This window comes from Oculina patagonica, chromosome 11 (genome assembly GCF_052425735.1).
Source record: "Oculina patagonica isolate OP01 chromosome 11, crgOcupat, whole genome shotgun sequence".
Taxonomy (NCBI): Eukaryota; Metazoa; Cnidaria; class Anthozoa; order Scleractinia; family Oculinidae; genus Oculina; species Oculina patagonica.
This window is the reverse complement of record NC_135768.1, coordinates 10179773-10194347: the sequence shown is the minus strand read 5'-3', so window position 1 is coordinate 10194347 and position 14575 is coordinate 10179773. Positions and strand designations below refer to the sequence as shown.

The 14575-nt window shown below is 41.1% G+C and overlaps 2 protein-coding genes across 3 annotated transcripts in view; both read left to right on the top strand.

Moving 5' to 3' along the window:
• Positions 1-13399, top strand: part of LOC144630230 (uncharacterized) — a 69602-nt gene extending 56203 nt beyond the window's left edge. Inside the window, exons 1-2 of one of the 2 annotated variants that reach the window (XM_078488559.1) lie at positions 10283-11296; positions 11799-13399. In XM_078488559.1, the coding sequence (XP_078344685.1) occupies positions 12076-13245 (1170 nt within the window). In that variant the 5' untranslated portion in view covers positions 10283-11296; positions 11799-12075 and the 3' untranslated portion in view covers positions 13246-13399. Of the gene's footprint in view, positions 1-10282; positions 11297-11798 lie in introns of those variants that run through there. The other variant, XM_078488560.1, reaches the window with a different exon arrangement.
• On the top strand, positions 152-10086 carry LOC144630217 (arylsulfatase B-like). The gene is made up of 7 exons (XM_078488548.1): positions 152-460; positions 1889-1975; positions 2681-2892; positions 4467-4678; positions 6944-7164; positions 7798-8060; positions 9059-10086. Exons 1-7 carry the CDS (start codon positions 196-198, stop codon positions 9281-9283), a joined length of 1485 nt encoding a protein of 494 aa, XP_078344674.1. The 5' UTR covers positions 152-195; the 3' UTR covers positions 9284-10086.
• Positions 13400-14575: the final 1176 nt, after the last annotated feature.

Below are 14575 nucleotides of genomic sequence, written 5' to 3'. Positions count from 1 at the left end.
AATAATTTGAATACTCCTTGTCCCGTGACCTAACCATGTGTTTTGTTATTGTTATTCGGCATATTTATTGTGACATTTCTGATTGGATAAGCTTATTACCGAGAGTCACATGAAAAGATTGTGACCTTTATTTTGCCTGCTGTCTTTTAATACTATACCGTGTTTGTACAAAACGAATCTTGAGAAGTGTGAAAGATGCGATTCCAACGTTCGTCCATTTTCTTGACACTGTTTGTGTGTACATTTGTATTCCAAGTTTGTGGTCGCCCTTTGCATATTCTGTTAGTAGTTGTGGATGATTTTGGCTGGAGCGATGTGGGATTTCATGGCTCAAAAATTAACACACCAAACATGGACAAGCTAGCGGCAGAAGGAGTCATTCTAGATAATTATTATGTACAACCGATTTGTACACCGACCAGAAGTGCTCTTCTGTCCGGCAGATATCCAATACACACAGGTATGATTCCAGGTTATTTTACACTAGCTTTTTGATAAAGGTGTGATTTGGTAGCTTTGCAGCCGTTTTTAAGACTAATGAATTGGTAGACTTTTAAGTCAGTCTTGGACAGGGGCGGGGGGTGGAGGGCGGGGGGGGGGGTTGGGTATAGATGGGATTGGGGTTCGGGGACAGAGAGCCTCCCCACCCTGTAAAAACTTAAATGACATAATGTTTTGTGTGTGATGAGCCAAACAATGGCTGCGAAACGGACTAGTGAATTGGTAGACTTTTAAGCAGTCAGTCTTGGTCAGGGGGGAGGGGTATAGATAGGTTTGGGGGTCTGGGACAGGGAGCCTCCTCACTCTGTAAAGATGACATGATGTTTTGTCTTAGCTCAGCACCAGAACATTGCAATGAGCCTTGGAACAAGAACAATAGCTGATGTTAAGACAAAAAATGGAGGTGGGGACCCCAGGTAGGTGAGGTAACCCCCCCCCCTAGATGGGGTAACCTGCCTGTCCATATACAGTCAACTCTCGTTATAGCGGACACGCTCGGGGCGTCGTTTAGTGTCCGTTATAGTGAGAGTCCGTAATAGCGGGAGTCATTTCCAGTCAAACCTTATTCCCCGGGGATCAGGATTTTGTCCGTAATAGCGAATGTCCGCAATAGCGGGGTGTCCGCAAGGCGAGAGTTGACTGTAATCTCACATTTTATCTTGATCACATTTGAACAAGGAAAAAAATATAGGGTATTATCAGTCAAAAAAGATTTGAGCTCCAGGGATTTTTGGGAGGATGTATTTTTCAGAATGAGGAGAGGAGCTTATTAACAAAATCCAGGGGTTTTTCGGGAGGATCGATTTTTCAGAATGAGGAGGGCCCGGGGGGGGGGGGGGCACCAGGTACCTTGTTGGGTGGGGGTGTGCTGCTGGGAATTTGAAGCCCTTGCCCTATACCAGACCATGTTCAGCTGATTTTTGCAACCCTATACTAGACTAGACACTGAAAATCCCTACCCTATCCCAGACTTGCATTTTGTTAGAACTGTATCATTATCAGTGTTTTAATGGAAAACCACCTGTGAACAACGATGCCGCGATGATTTTATTTACGTTTAGGAAAGCCTCTTTCTCTTCCAAATTTCTGGACTATATTCGTCATACCGTCCATCGGTTTCCCGGCAAATGCTTCCCTTTTCTAGACCAAAACTCTCTGATTTCTATACCCTATCCCAGACTAAACTGCTTGAAAACCATACCCTTCACAGCGGCACATACCTATATAGCTCATGTATGGGAGTGCCCCCCCCCCCCCGGGGAGGAGGGGAGCCTATTAACAAAATTATTTGTTTATTCAGTAATCTTTTCGGGGATGAATGCAGCATGACTACAGGTATATATTGGTCTTTTCTGTAATAAATTAATGGTTTATTGTTGACTATTAGGCTTACAGCGTGGAGTGATACACCCTGATGCACCTTATGGACTGCCACTTAACTTCACAACCTTAGCACAGGCACTCAAGAAGGCTGGTAATACCTCAATGCTTTATTGCAACTTTGGTAGATTAGTTCTGAGAGTTGGGGAAGAAATACCACAAAGAAATATCACAAAGAGGCAGGAAGCACTAAGGGTTGCAATCCATTTCAGTTAGCCAAACTAACACTTAAATAGCCTACCCCGTAAATGGCACGCGAGTTCCAGTTAGTCTAAATAGCACTCCGATTAGCTTAGGTAGCTTGCGGCTAGCCTTTTTATTTAAAGTAGGGATTTATGCCTCGCATGCCTTACTGCCTTGCATCGCACGCCTAGCTGCCTTGCACATTTGTAAGGCTCAACCACTAACAGTAAGGAAAGGGTGGGAACCTGGAATAAAAGGTATGAGAAGTGGGAAGCACAGACTGACCCCCTGTTTTCCCCCATTTTATTATATGTAGATTCATCTAGGTAATGAGTCCCCGTCTCTGTACACCTTCAAGTGTGTCATTAGACAAAAATATGCAGCTTTCCAGATTCCATAAATTAAAGATTACCTTCATGATACCATCAATAAATTTATTAGTTGTAAATTTGGGACCAATTAAACATTTTGATAAATCATATCTATGAATTTTCCATGACAGCTCTGCACCTAAAGTCTGAGTGATGTATCCATCTGATGTGCTAACCGAAAGAGATTTTTATTTTGGTCATCTGATCATAATATACCAATCAGTTTTTTTATGATTTCTTGGCAGGGTATGCAACACATATGGTTGGAAAGTGGCATCTTGGTTTTTATGAATGGGCTTACACCCCAACATACCGTGGCTTTGATTCATTTTATGGCTTTTATGCTGGGTGTGGTGACCACTTTACACATGAGAGATTGGGCATACTTGATCTACATGATAACAAAGAACCAGTCAGAGATAAGGAAGGGGTTTATTCAGCCAGGCTCTACGCTAAGGTTACTATTAAACTCTTTTTTAAGAGGGGCCTGAAAGGGTAAAATAGAAACTGGGATTTGGGTAAACTTTTAGTGGAAAAATTGGAATTTGGTTCACTGGGACTGGGACTGGAAATCACAAACAAATAAATGATAGGCTGGGAAATGGGATTTGGACAAAATTTAGGTTGGGAAATGGGATTTAATACCCCCCCCCCCTCCTCCCTTTAATTCTTAGGGTTTTAGGTAAGCAGGGGATAGAGAACGAAACTTGTGTAAAAGAAATAATATAGAAGCTGGTTTCTTCCAATACAGTCCTTCTTTTCAGTAGAATTGTACAAGGGCTCTGAAGGGGCAAAATAGGAACTGCGATTTGGGAAACTTTTCTCTGGGAAATGGGATTTGGGTCACTGGAAATGCGAATCTCAAACAAATAAACAATAGAACTGAGACTGCGATTTAGAAAATCAGGAAAACAGTAGGCTGGGAAATGGGATTTCGGAAAAGCTGGGAAACAGGATTTTATACCCGGACCCCACCCTTTAGGACCCACTTGTACAATATTTAGGTGCAGCCGAGACAGAGAAAGGAATACTAAATGCTGACCTTCAGTGGTTGGTCTGCTTTGTCCTGTTTCCTGTTCAAATATGAAGTACCCAGTATCACGCCATTACCTTCAAGCAGACAAAATGAGAACTCACTTGGTTTGAGGTCTGTGAATCATTATAGAGGACCAGTGACTGTAGTTGTGTGATTGTGTTGTTCCAGAAAATATCCATACCTCCCCCACTGCATGTTGTTTGGTTGACCACCCCCCACCCCCCCCAACCCCTTCTTCCATAAATTCCAGCTTTATAGCTTCATACCTCCCTTTAACAATTCTGGCTTTTGACACCCCCAGCCTCTTGGAATTTCTAGTGACCTTCTGTGGGTTTGGCATGGACATTTCCTGGAACAGCACATTATGTTTGAGCACCCTGTAGTTGTAATTTGAACTGAATTGGGGTTCCGGTTCTATGGCATTGCTCTGACAGTAATTTTGGTTCTTTTGTTTCGGTGTCCTAGCTGTGCCAGTAATTTCTGTTAATTGTGGTCGAAAAATCTTATGTGGTTGCAAAGTTTTGGATGGCTTGAAATTTTCTGTGATTACATTTTATTTGTTTTATGATACGGTTGAGGCCTTGTTGCCGAGCCGAGAGTGTAATTTCGTGGATGGTAGGTACCATAAATTTCGGTTTTAACCCCCCCCCCCCCCCCCCCCCCCCCCCCACTACCCTTGTTATAGGCCCATTTACATGGAAACAAAAAATAATACATTCGGTTATAAGCCCCCTTCTGCTGGATAACAGTACTGAACAGGGCTAAATAATGTTGCTTTATTATGACTTTTTATTAACTTAAACACATATTTCGATCAACACTGCCGTGGCTCGTTTTGAAACGTTTTTTTTCTGCTTTTAAGCACCGCCGATATAAGACCCTCCATTTATAAACCCACCCAAAACCCCTAACGAATTTGTACAAGCCCAGGGCTTATAACCAGAATTTTACGGTACTTAAATTACATATGACACTTTGTTTTCTCTCTTTATCAGCAAGCACAGAATGTCATCTTATCCCACAATACCTCCTCGCCCTTGTTTCTCTATCTACCATTTCAAAATGTACATTCACCAACTCAAGCCCCTGAGGAATATGTGAACAAATACCATTTCATTAAAGATGTGAGGAGACGACAGTATGCAGCAATGGTCGACATAGTAGATGAAGCAATAGGGAATGTAACCCAAGCTATGCAGCAAGCTGGGTGAGTAACTGGAGAGACATTAAATGCGATTTCAGAAAATATATCAACATTCACCCCACAGAAGGACATGTTGAGATATAACTTTTGGCAAAGTTTAAAAAAGGCTGTGTTGTGGGTTCAGAGCCACCTTAAATTTTCGAAAATTTAAGGTGGCTCTGAACCCACAATACAGAATTGTTTTAAACTTTGCCAAAGTTATATCTTAACATTGTGATCATTATTCCATCATAAAAATGGGGGTCAAAGAGCTTGTTTTTTCGACTTTTTTTGCTTGTTTACAAGCAAAAGTAGGAGAATAGCAGTTATGTGGGGCAAAATTTGGAACCACATTCTTGTCTACTCTCAAGGGACTTTTTTAATTTCTCAAGGGACTGTTTTAATTTCTCAAGGGATTTCTCGCTCTTTTCAAAGATGTTATTGAAGTTAAAACAAATGCAAGAGTTGGGGGCTTCTTTTAGCTTAGGAGCGGTTAAAAATTAGGCCAAATTTGGTCGCTATAAGCGCCATTCTATTTCGTCATCAGCCCAGGTCGTTAGGGACGTGACCTCGCGTTGACAGCAATGTTACATGAATCGGCTTTACAACATGCGATCGTATCTACGCAGTTCGAGTGGAATTTCAGTCAAAGACAGCAAAATTCTTTCGTATTTCATCTTCAAATATAATTCGAAAGCATCCTTTTGTTTAATCCTTTTGTTTAATTCCACGAAGAAGCTGTCTTGATATCCGACCCTTGCAGAGCCCAGACAAAACACAGCTTGAGTGTATCGATTTGTTTCGCAATGTTTTCTCCGACAGATGTCGGAAATATCCGTATTTTTTTCGTGCTTTTTCGTGGAGCAATCGTAACGATACGGCCTTGAACACATTGAACAGCGGTCTACCTATAGCACTTCAAATATGGCGTCGCAAAAACAAAGCGTCGAACGCATATTTTGCTGTTTCATTTGCTAATTTTGCTGCCGTAATCGACTGCCTCGAAAGGTCCCTACAATTTTAAAGTATAGAATTGTCAGATCTCTGTGAAATTTGCACTGTTTATTTGTGTAATGTTGAGGAATATGTGTATAAATACGCGGCGCGGACGAGCCATTTTTGACAAAATTATATGGCTGCATTTCCTCTGCGAAGATAGGAAATTGTTCAACTAAACTGCAAAGCAACTGTAATGATAAGTTTGAAGAACAATGCACAGGATAAACCTTGGACTCATACTTCATGCAAAAAAGTCGGTATCTCGAAGAGACTTTGATTGAGTTTTAAGCACTTACAGCGAAAAATTAACGATGATTGTAACAGATTATACTGTTGCTATGGTAACTTGTAATGTCAAGAAAATAATCATAGCTTGTTCACCAGTGATTGGGCATCTGTTTAATACCAAAACTGTTGTATCAACTGAGAAAGCCGGTAAACTACAATGTATAACTGTTGATAAAGCAACGCACGGACAGCGTGACGCATGACACGCGAGAGGAATAGCTAAAAAATTTTGGGTGGTGGGGGAGAGGGGGGAAGCTTAAACTAAAAAACCTTCCGTGGCGGAGATATGGATATTTTTTGGTACAAAACAGTTAAGACTCGCACAGCTGGTGAATCACTGAGCTGGCCGGGGTTTTGTTGGCGGTTGCAGTTTGGTAAAATTCTGTAATACTCAACTCCGGCACCAGCGTGGCTCAGAGTTTACTACAGGTATCTATGTGGTTGATTTGGACTAGTGTTTACTGTGAGACCTAGCTGTTTCAAGAAAAGGTTCTCCTACAGATAATCGGTATGTGCCGAAATAAGAGTTTTGGTAGTAGCAGTTAACCCTTTGTAACCCATTTCGTCACGTTGGAAAGAGAAATTATCCTTCTTTAGCACTGAAATACTATCGACTTGGTTCTCGCGAGACAGCTATTCTCCAAACACGTGTATTGCTATATGAATTGGACAGTAGCCCTTCCTCCCAGATTCAGACTAAATCTCCCTGCCTCATGGATCTCCTAGACATGAAGGAAACACTGTCTTTTGGTCGCTTATGTTTTTTTTTTTTTGGAGAAGTATTTTTGATTGTTCTCAAGTTGATGGTTGAATTGGCAGACCTTGGATGTTTTTAGCCTTTTTTGGGAGGGGGATCTGGGGAAGTTTTTTTCTGGGGTTGGTGATTCTGCTGAGAGTTTTCTTCAGGTTGGCATATCTAGCAATATAAACCACTGATTTACTACCATTGTAGCTGTAGCTGTTTCGCTGAACGTATTTGTTGTACTTGAACTTTTCTTTCAGTTTATGGGAAGACACCTTGATGATTGTTAGTACTGATAACGGTGGTAAACCTGAAATGGGTGGATATAACTGGCCCCTCCGTGGTCACAAAAACAGCCTCTGGGAGGGAGGGGTCAGAGGGGTTGGCTTTGTTCACGGCAAAATGCTGCAGAAGACTGGAGTCAAGTGCACAGAACTACTTCATGTAACAGACTGGTACCCAACTCTCCTACACTTAGCAGGTAAATGGGCCTTTTGCAACAAATGGTCATGTAGTACAAAATCCGCCATGTTCGATGGCAAAAGAATTTGACAGCCCCACAAAACAAAGCAAGTTTATAAACAAGTCAAGCTTGACTTTTTCTTTGTATTTGATGCAGTGCCAGTGCGTAGCTTACCCTCCAATGTCCCCTCCAGAACAGCATAAGAAGTCTGTTTGTCCCTCTAATGTGCTCATGATAACGATTGTCAGCTTATGCCCAGTGGAAACTAGTCTTTATAAAATGAATGTCCTTGCTCACCTTTAGGCTAGTGTCGTTTTTTTACGATGATAGCTGTTATCGTGGTCAGTTTTTCGGCCTTCCTGACCACAGTGATACGTTTCCTCTCCTCAGTTTCGTTGTTTTTCTGTCTTTTATTCCCATTTTTATATTTCTTCTTCATTTCGTTTCTCATGTCGTATACTTATTTATTGTAGTTTTGATTTTAGCAATTCGCCAGACACGATTTAGTGGAAAGTGATCGGCGTTAACGTTGTGTATTTAAATTTGTGTTGTTTTGAGTCAGCTCATGTACCCGTGATGTGAATTGTGATATTGGTATTGTCTTCCTTGGGAGTGAAATGTTTAACATAAGAACTTTTTCTCAATTTAAAGGGATTACAGAGCAAGATTCTTCTGTTCCCCCATTGGATGGTTTCAACATCTGGCACACCATATCTGAAGGCGCCCCATCACCCAGAACAGAGATTCTGCACAACATTGACAGTCTAACAGGAATTGCAATTCGTGTTGATGACATGAAGCTGCTCATGAATGTACCAAATCTAACGTGGTATAAGCCACCGGAATTATCTCCTGAGTACCAGCCTGAGAACGTGGTTGAGGAAATAGGTGGCTGCGCAAAACAAAGCGATCAGGTACACACTATGTTCCCGTTCTATTCTGACTACACTAACACGAGACATTCAATGTGAAATGTTATTGAGGTTGCGTCAGTCAGTCATCTGATTGCAAGACATACTCTGATTCCAATGTTTAGCTATGCATAGAACATGTATTAGTTCTTCGACTTTCAAAAGGTTTACTACGCCAGATACGAAAAATCACTAAAAACCACCCTTTATAAGTGGCCAAAAATATGTGGAAACGTATTCCTCGTCTAATGCAGCAGCAGCAGCAACGAGGTCCTGAGGAAAAGGCATAGCTAAATATCCTAAACCATTTTACAACTATTTGAGCTGTCCAAAAAATACCTAAAAGAAAAAAGCAAGGCAAAGAAGACGAGGACTGACCGACCTAGAATGACCGAAATCTCCCGCCAAAACTTTATAAATTCCATGAATATCCCATATCAACCCGCGAACCTCTCAATCGTGCAGTCAGAATATTTAATAATTTCTGACTAATTCATTTCCCTCAAACGTCAGAAATAATATTTTTTATACTTGAACTCTAATCAGTACTATTCTATAAACTTTCTTATATATTCACTTATTACTTACTCCCACTTAACCCCAGCCTCCAATCAGAAATGGAGAGCCTGATGGGGTTAAATGGGAACTGGGATTTGATTAAATTTTCCACTGGGAAAATCGGATTTGAGTCACTGGGGCTGGGAATCACAAACAAAATAAAAGGGAATGGAACTGGGATTTGGGCAAAATTCGGCCAACAGTAGGTTGGGAAATGGGATTTCCCGGGGCAAAATTTCAGGACCCTTAAAAATGGAAGAGCTGGATGTAAAATTAGAATAAAGCTATGCATCTGTGTACTGTTTTGGCCAATTTGGACTATTATTGCTCTATAATGCATTCCCAGCATAACATTTTTAGCTTGTTTATGGTTCAAGAACCTTCATAATAACGCTAGCAGTACGTCAGGTTAACCGCTTTTTGTCGTAAAATTCTATTCACAGAATTTGAGCGATGACACCAGAATAAAAGTTACACTTTACAACCTAACCGCTGACCCAACTGAGCACATAGACCTCAGTACGAAGCTCCCGGATGTGGTGAAGAAATTGCAAGATAGAGTGCAGTTTTACATGAAGGGGATGGTGCCTCCTTTGAACAAACCCTCAGATCCGAAGGCAATGGAAGTCGCGAAAGAGAAAGGCTACTGGTGTCCGTGGAGAAGCTAAACAACTGGAGCAGTTGCGAGTTTAAAGCCGGTTTTACACGGGAAATGTTTATGTTTCAGTTTTTATGTGACAAATATACATGATCGTTTAGATGACACGGCAATCATTTGTCGGCAGTCCAAAGTTTAGTGCGCCATTTTAAAATGACCTTAAACAGCAGAGATACGCGTGCACTGTGCCAAGTTGGGTGGGGGAGGACTGGGGACCGCAGATGCTGACGCAATATTTCATGTTGCCACATTTTATGTGACTAGTCGTCTACGCGAGCAGTCTTGCTATGTAACAACTTTTATTTGTTACTTCAAACCTAACACGCCAGCTTGTCATCAAATATATTTGTCACATAAAAATTGACCAATTTTTCTCATCTACACGAGCAAATAAAAGTTGTCACATAAAAATAGCCACAAAAAAAATTGCTCGTGTAAACTCCCCTTCACATTATACCGTTTTGTGTTCTCAAATCATCATAATGTAACGCAAGAATTTTACCATCAGTAAAGTACGGTCTGTGGGTACTGTGGGGAAATGCTTTTTGATGAACTCGAAACAATACATGTACGCACTGTAAATATTATCTAAGTTTCTTTAACCCCCAGCAAAGTAGTCGTTGCTGTACTAAGAAGAGCACTCCAAATCCTTGAAAAAGCAAAACGTTACTCTCTGCAACTCATCTTTGCTTCCATAGCCCCTCTGCTGTTTTCAGCACGCAACGGGTTACGTTCTCAGTAGTAACCCCGAATTTGTTCAGAAAGTAGTCACTTTGTTGAACTCTGTTTTCGATGAAACAAGAGCAATGTCTAATGCTTATTTATAGTAAAAACGTTAACATACATAAAATTAACGCGAATTTTTGAAATAGCATGTAACGTTTATTTCCTATAATAAGGTTTCTCTGGTAGGATGGTTACCCTCTCCCCCGAGCCATCTTTTGCCGAGCATTTATATGAGAAGGTTTTCCCTGCTGGCCGTGCCAAAACTTGGCCCTCTCGGTTAGAAGAATGTCGCGGGGTTGTTTCAAAACATCTACATATAGCGTCCGTTACTAAAATCAGGAACGGTGAAACATCGACCAAGTCCAATTTTTGGACGAATTACCCTTGACTTCGATTTCAATGAGACGGAACGATGTCATTAATATACATGTTGGCAGCACACTTAAACAAAATTTTCAAGCTTTCAAATATCCGTTAAGGCAACACTCATCGGTTAGCATCAGGCGACAAACGAAGATCTCTATCTCCATTTGGACGTCATCTGGGAAAATTAAGGTAACGGAACATTTCCGCTTCATAAAAAAGCATAGATACATTATGTCTATCTATTAAAAGTATAAGGATCTTAAACAAAAACGTAAATGTTCTCAAAACGTAAATATTCACAATGGACTTCACAATGATTGATATTGTTTTGACAATTTCTGCGGATTGATAGAAAATGCTGTATACGTAAGTGACTTAAAACTAGGTTCGCATGTTACGAAGGCAGGGTTTAAATGCAAATACTCGAAACATTGGGTCTATTCAAGACGAAAAATATACATATCAAAGATGTTTATTAGTGTTCAAGTGGCAGCAGATTTGCAATATGTATCGGCAGGCGATATGCTCGTGATATCGGCTGATTGGAGATTAAATCAAACAAGGGTGATGTTTTATCATTGATTTTTGACAACCTTATTCTCTGCAAAATTTGGCTAAAACGTCATCAAAACAGAAAACTAACGTCACCGAGTTTGCCTCTAGTAAATATTCGTTTACACAACCTCAACTCCACGGAAGGCGCCGCGAGGTTTAACAAGTCATAGAGTACGGTAGGCTGACTTTCTTAAAGTTGCTTGCGCATCACATTGGACCCCCATCGTTAGATGATTAGCACAGCCGTTTGAATTATTTGGATCCAGAACTATCATGATGTTGTTTAGATTCAGTGCCGATTATGTTGTGAAACTGCTCTCCTTGAAAACGGATGGAGAAGACACGGTCAAGTGATTTAAATTTACATTCTATACGTGTAAGCAAGTCATATTCCTAATTCCTAATCTTTTTAATCCAGCGTTGTAGAAATTGTGAAAAACAGCGAGTTTAGGATAGTTCTGCAATCACCTTTGCTATTTAACACTTAATTTTTGAGCTCGAACTATCACCGCATAGAAACTGAAGGCGAATAATCAGTAGAATTCTTAGTAAGGTACTCTCAATTCAACAATTTTTAATTATTCAAACATTTTAAAGTATAATTAATTGTCAAACATTCCGAGCTCGCGCGCACTCCATTCTCGTCCCCAGAGGCCGCGATCCTTCTGGTCAGCACCCGGGATCCCGGGTGCTGACCAGAAGGATTGCGGCATCTGGGGACGAGAATGGCGCGCACTCGTATACACATTTGTATTACTGTACTTGTAGAATTCACGAATACGAAATAGTGTTCTTTCTGGCGTTTAAATGACTGATACATACTGTTGCGGCGGGAACATGGAAGGCGTATCAAATTTTTGTTCTTGCTTTATTTTCAGGTCACATAGCAGTAAAGGGTGACTAGGCACTTCAGATTTTTCAATTGTTTTGGAATTTTCAAATTTAATGAAAATTTGTGCGACAAACAAACCGTTAGGTGCAACAAGGAAATATCCTTTTTTTGGTCTCACAGAATATCTGGACAAAGCCGACTGAAAGTAATGATGAACAATAACCGAATATCTTGAGCATCACACCAACAAACTGTTGTGTCGTGTTTTTTTTTTTAATTTTTTTCCACCGCCGTAAAAGCCACAACCCGCGCCACTTGAACTGATGTCTTCCAAGAACGCTGTCACCATTGGAAGTCTCATAGAAAAGGACGTGAAAGAGGCCTATTTTTTTCCACAGTATCCGACCTCGTATGGCAAAGGATGGACATTCTTGAACGATGAAAAATACCGACTATTCGATTATCCACCGTGTTCACCGAGGGTTAGTCAAACTCTGTCGGCATTTAAACATTTGCCTGCAGTCGGGAATGAAATTCCCATTATCATGGAGTACAAACCAGAATCGTACTTGCAACAGCACTGGAACCAATGGCTTCCCGCTTTTCCTCCCATAGTTATCAAGCCACTGGACGAAGGACTGCAGGATGATATTCCTTTTGTGACACAGGCGGCATTCCAAGGCATCCCGAAGCACAAGCACAGCGTAGATCCCGATGTTTTGTTTGAAGTACAACTCAAGAGTTCCATACTTGACATTAAAGCGCCAACGCCAAGACACATGGAAGAAAATGCCAAAACACCCATTTCTTATCCCTGCATGGTTAAAGTCGACATGAGCTTTGGTGGACATGGAAACAGTCTTGCTAAGAATGAGGGCGAGTTGTTTGCCACTTTGCGACAAATCAGAGACGTGCGCGGCTGGAAGGAAGGGATTGTGATACAAGAATTTATTCCTGGAGTCAAAGAAGTGCCAAGCTGTCATTTTTATCTGCACAACTCGGGGGAGATCTTCTGGATAGGTACTGGGATTAATAGGTTTAATTTGTATCGCGTTAGCGCCGTAGACGTGGACTGGGACAAGCATGGAGAGTATGAATCCCTTCTGTATGAGCAGTTTACTGTACCAATTAAAAACTATCTTCAAGAGCGAGGCTACTTTGGTTTGGTCAATTTTGAGGTCCTGATCACAGATCACGGAAATTACCTGGTCGATGTAAACCCGCGACTTGCTGGTGAAACCACACACATGTTTCTGGTTCGTTACATGGCTTTAGATTTTGGCTTGAAGCATTCAACTTTTTTTTGCTCCAACAAGCACAAAATAACAGCTAAGATGTTGGTTGAAAAGGCAAATAGCATCAACAACAATGGAGAAGGAAAAGTCATTGTACTATCTGCCACTGACGAGGACGAAGGATGTGAATCTTTCTTGTCTATTTTTGCCAAGACATTAGAAATGGTGCAAACTCTCTTGCACAGCATAAACAACTGATATCAGAATCCATATGAATGGATTTGTTTTAAAAGTAGTGAAATTACCTAGTAGTGATAATACCACGGAAATCTGAGTCTTTTAGAAAATTAGGTAAATACATGAGTAAATATTCAATTTATCATTTTGGTAGGATGGACAACTTATTGATGTGTTACGGAGGATTTGCCGTATTTCAGTGATTTCTGTCATTTCTATGTTGAACCTTTTTTAGTATTTAAAAAACACTTTTAAAAAGCCAACAGCAGCTTATTAGCTGAATACAATCAGTTTACTTAAGTACTGTTATCCCACTTCACAAAGACGCGTGGTGGAAATAATGGCCCGATTTATACTAGAGACAGATGATCCGTCTAGACGAACTTGCATTTTAATTAGGCGAGCATTTTTTAGTTTGTCTGATAATTCGTCTGTGTATAAATACGGGCAAACAGACGAATCATCCGTCCAGACGAACTATCTGGCAAGTTCGTCTTGGCAAACGAATTACGCAGATAGTTCGTCTGGACGGAAGATCCGTCTGTTTGCGCGTATTTATACACAGACGAATTATCAGACGAACTAAAAAATGCTCGCCTAATTAAAATGCAAGTTCGTCTAGACGGATCATCCGTCTCTAGTAAAAATCGGGCCAATGAAAGGTTCCTTTATAGTTCGTGAGCTTTTGTATTAGACCAAAGAAGTTGATTTTTAACGTTAGCTGAATACTTTGCGTTTTAATGTCAGGTTGAAAGAAAGGAAACTCGCCTTACAGGGCTTGCTCTTGGGAGATGTAAGCGAGTGGGAAAAGCAACTGTTTACATGAGAGAAACAACTACCGTACTGACGTCTATGCCTATATTTTGCTATTCTGGGACCCAAAGTCGCCGTAACTTTGGGCGACTTAAGGCGACTTAAGGCAATTTTAGCTTATTGTGTCCAAAATTACGGGCAATTTGGGGCGATTTAAGGCGATTTTGGGCGACTTTAGGCGACTTTGGGCGATTTTGAACGACTTTAGGCAATTGTGACCGACCCCTAAGTACAGTTGTGGTATACATGTACATGGGAATCATCATGCTGAAAATATCTATACTAATTAAAGCGACTTAGAGCGATTTTAGGCGATTTGGGGCGACTTTGGGCGATTTTGGGTCCCAGAGTAGGCCTGACGCGATTAGTGGAAAACACGGGGCCGGGGTCCCGGGGTCCCGGGGTGTGGAAAACACGGGGTGTGGAAAACACGGGGTGTGGAAAACGCGGGGTGTGGAAAACGCGGGGTGTGGAAAACGCGGGGTGTGGAAAACACGGGGTGTGGAAAACACGGGGTCCCGGGGTCTGTAGAAAACGC

Excerpts from the sequence above, each read along its gene's own strand:
- LOC144630217 (XM_078488548.1), top strand. The coding sequence starts at position 196 with ATGCGATTCCAACGTTCGTCCATTTTCTTGACACTGTTTGTGTGTACA. Across the intron at positions 1,976-2,680 it reads ACAGGCACTCAAGAAGGCTG|GGTATGCAACACATATGGTT; the intron begins GTAATACCTCAA and ends ATTTCTTGGCAG. Across the intron at positions 8,061-9,058 it reads GCGCAAAACAAAGCGATCAG|AATTTGAGCGATGACACCAG; the intron begins GTACACACTATG and ends TTCTATTCACAG.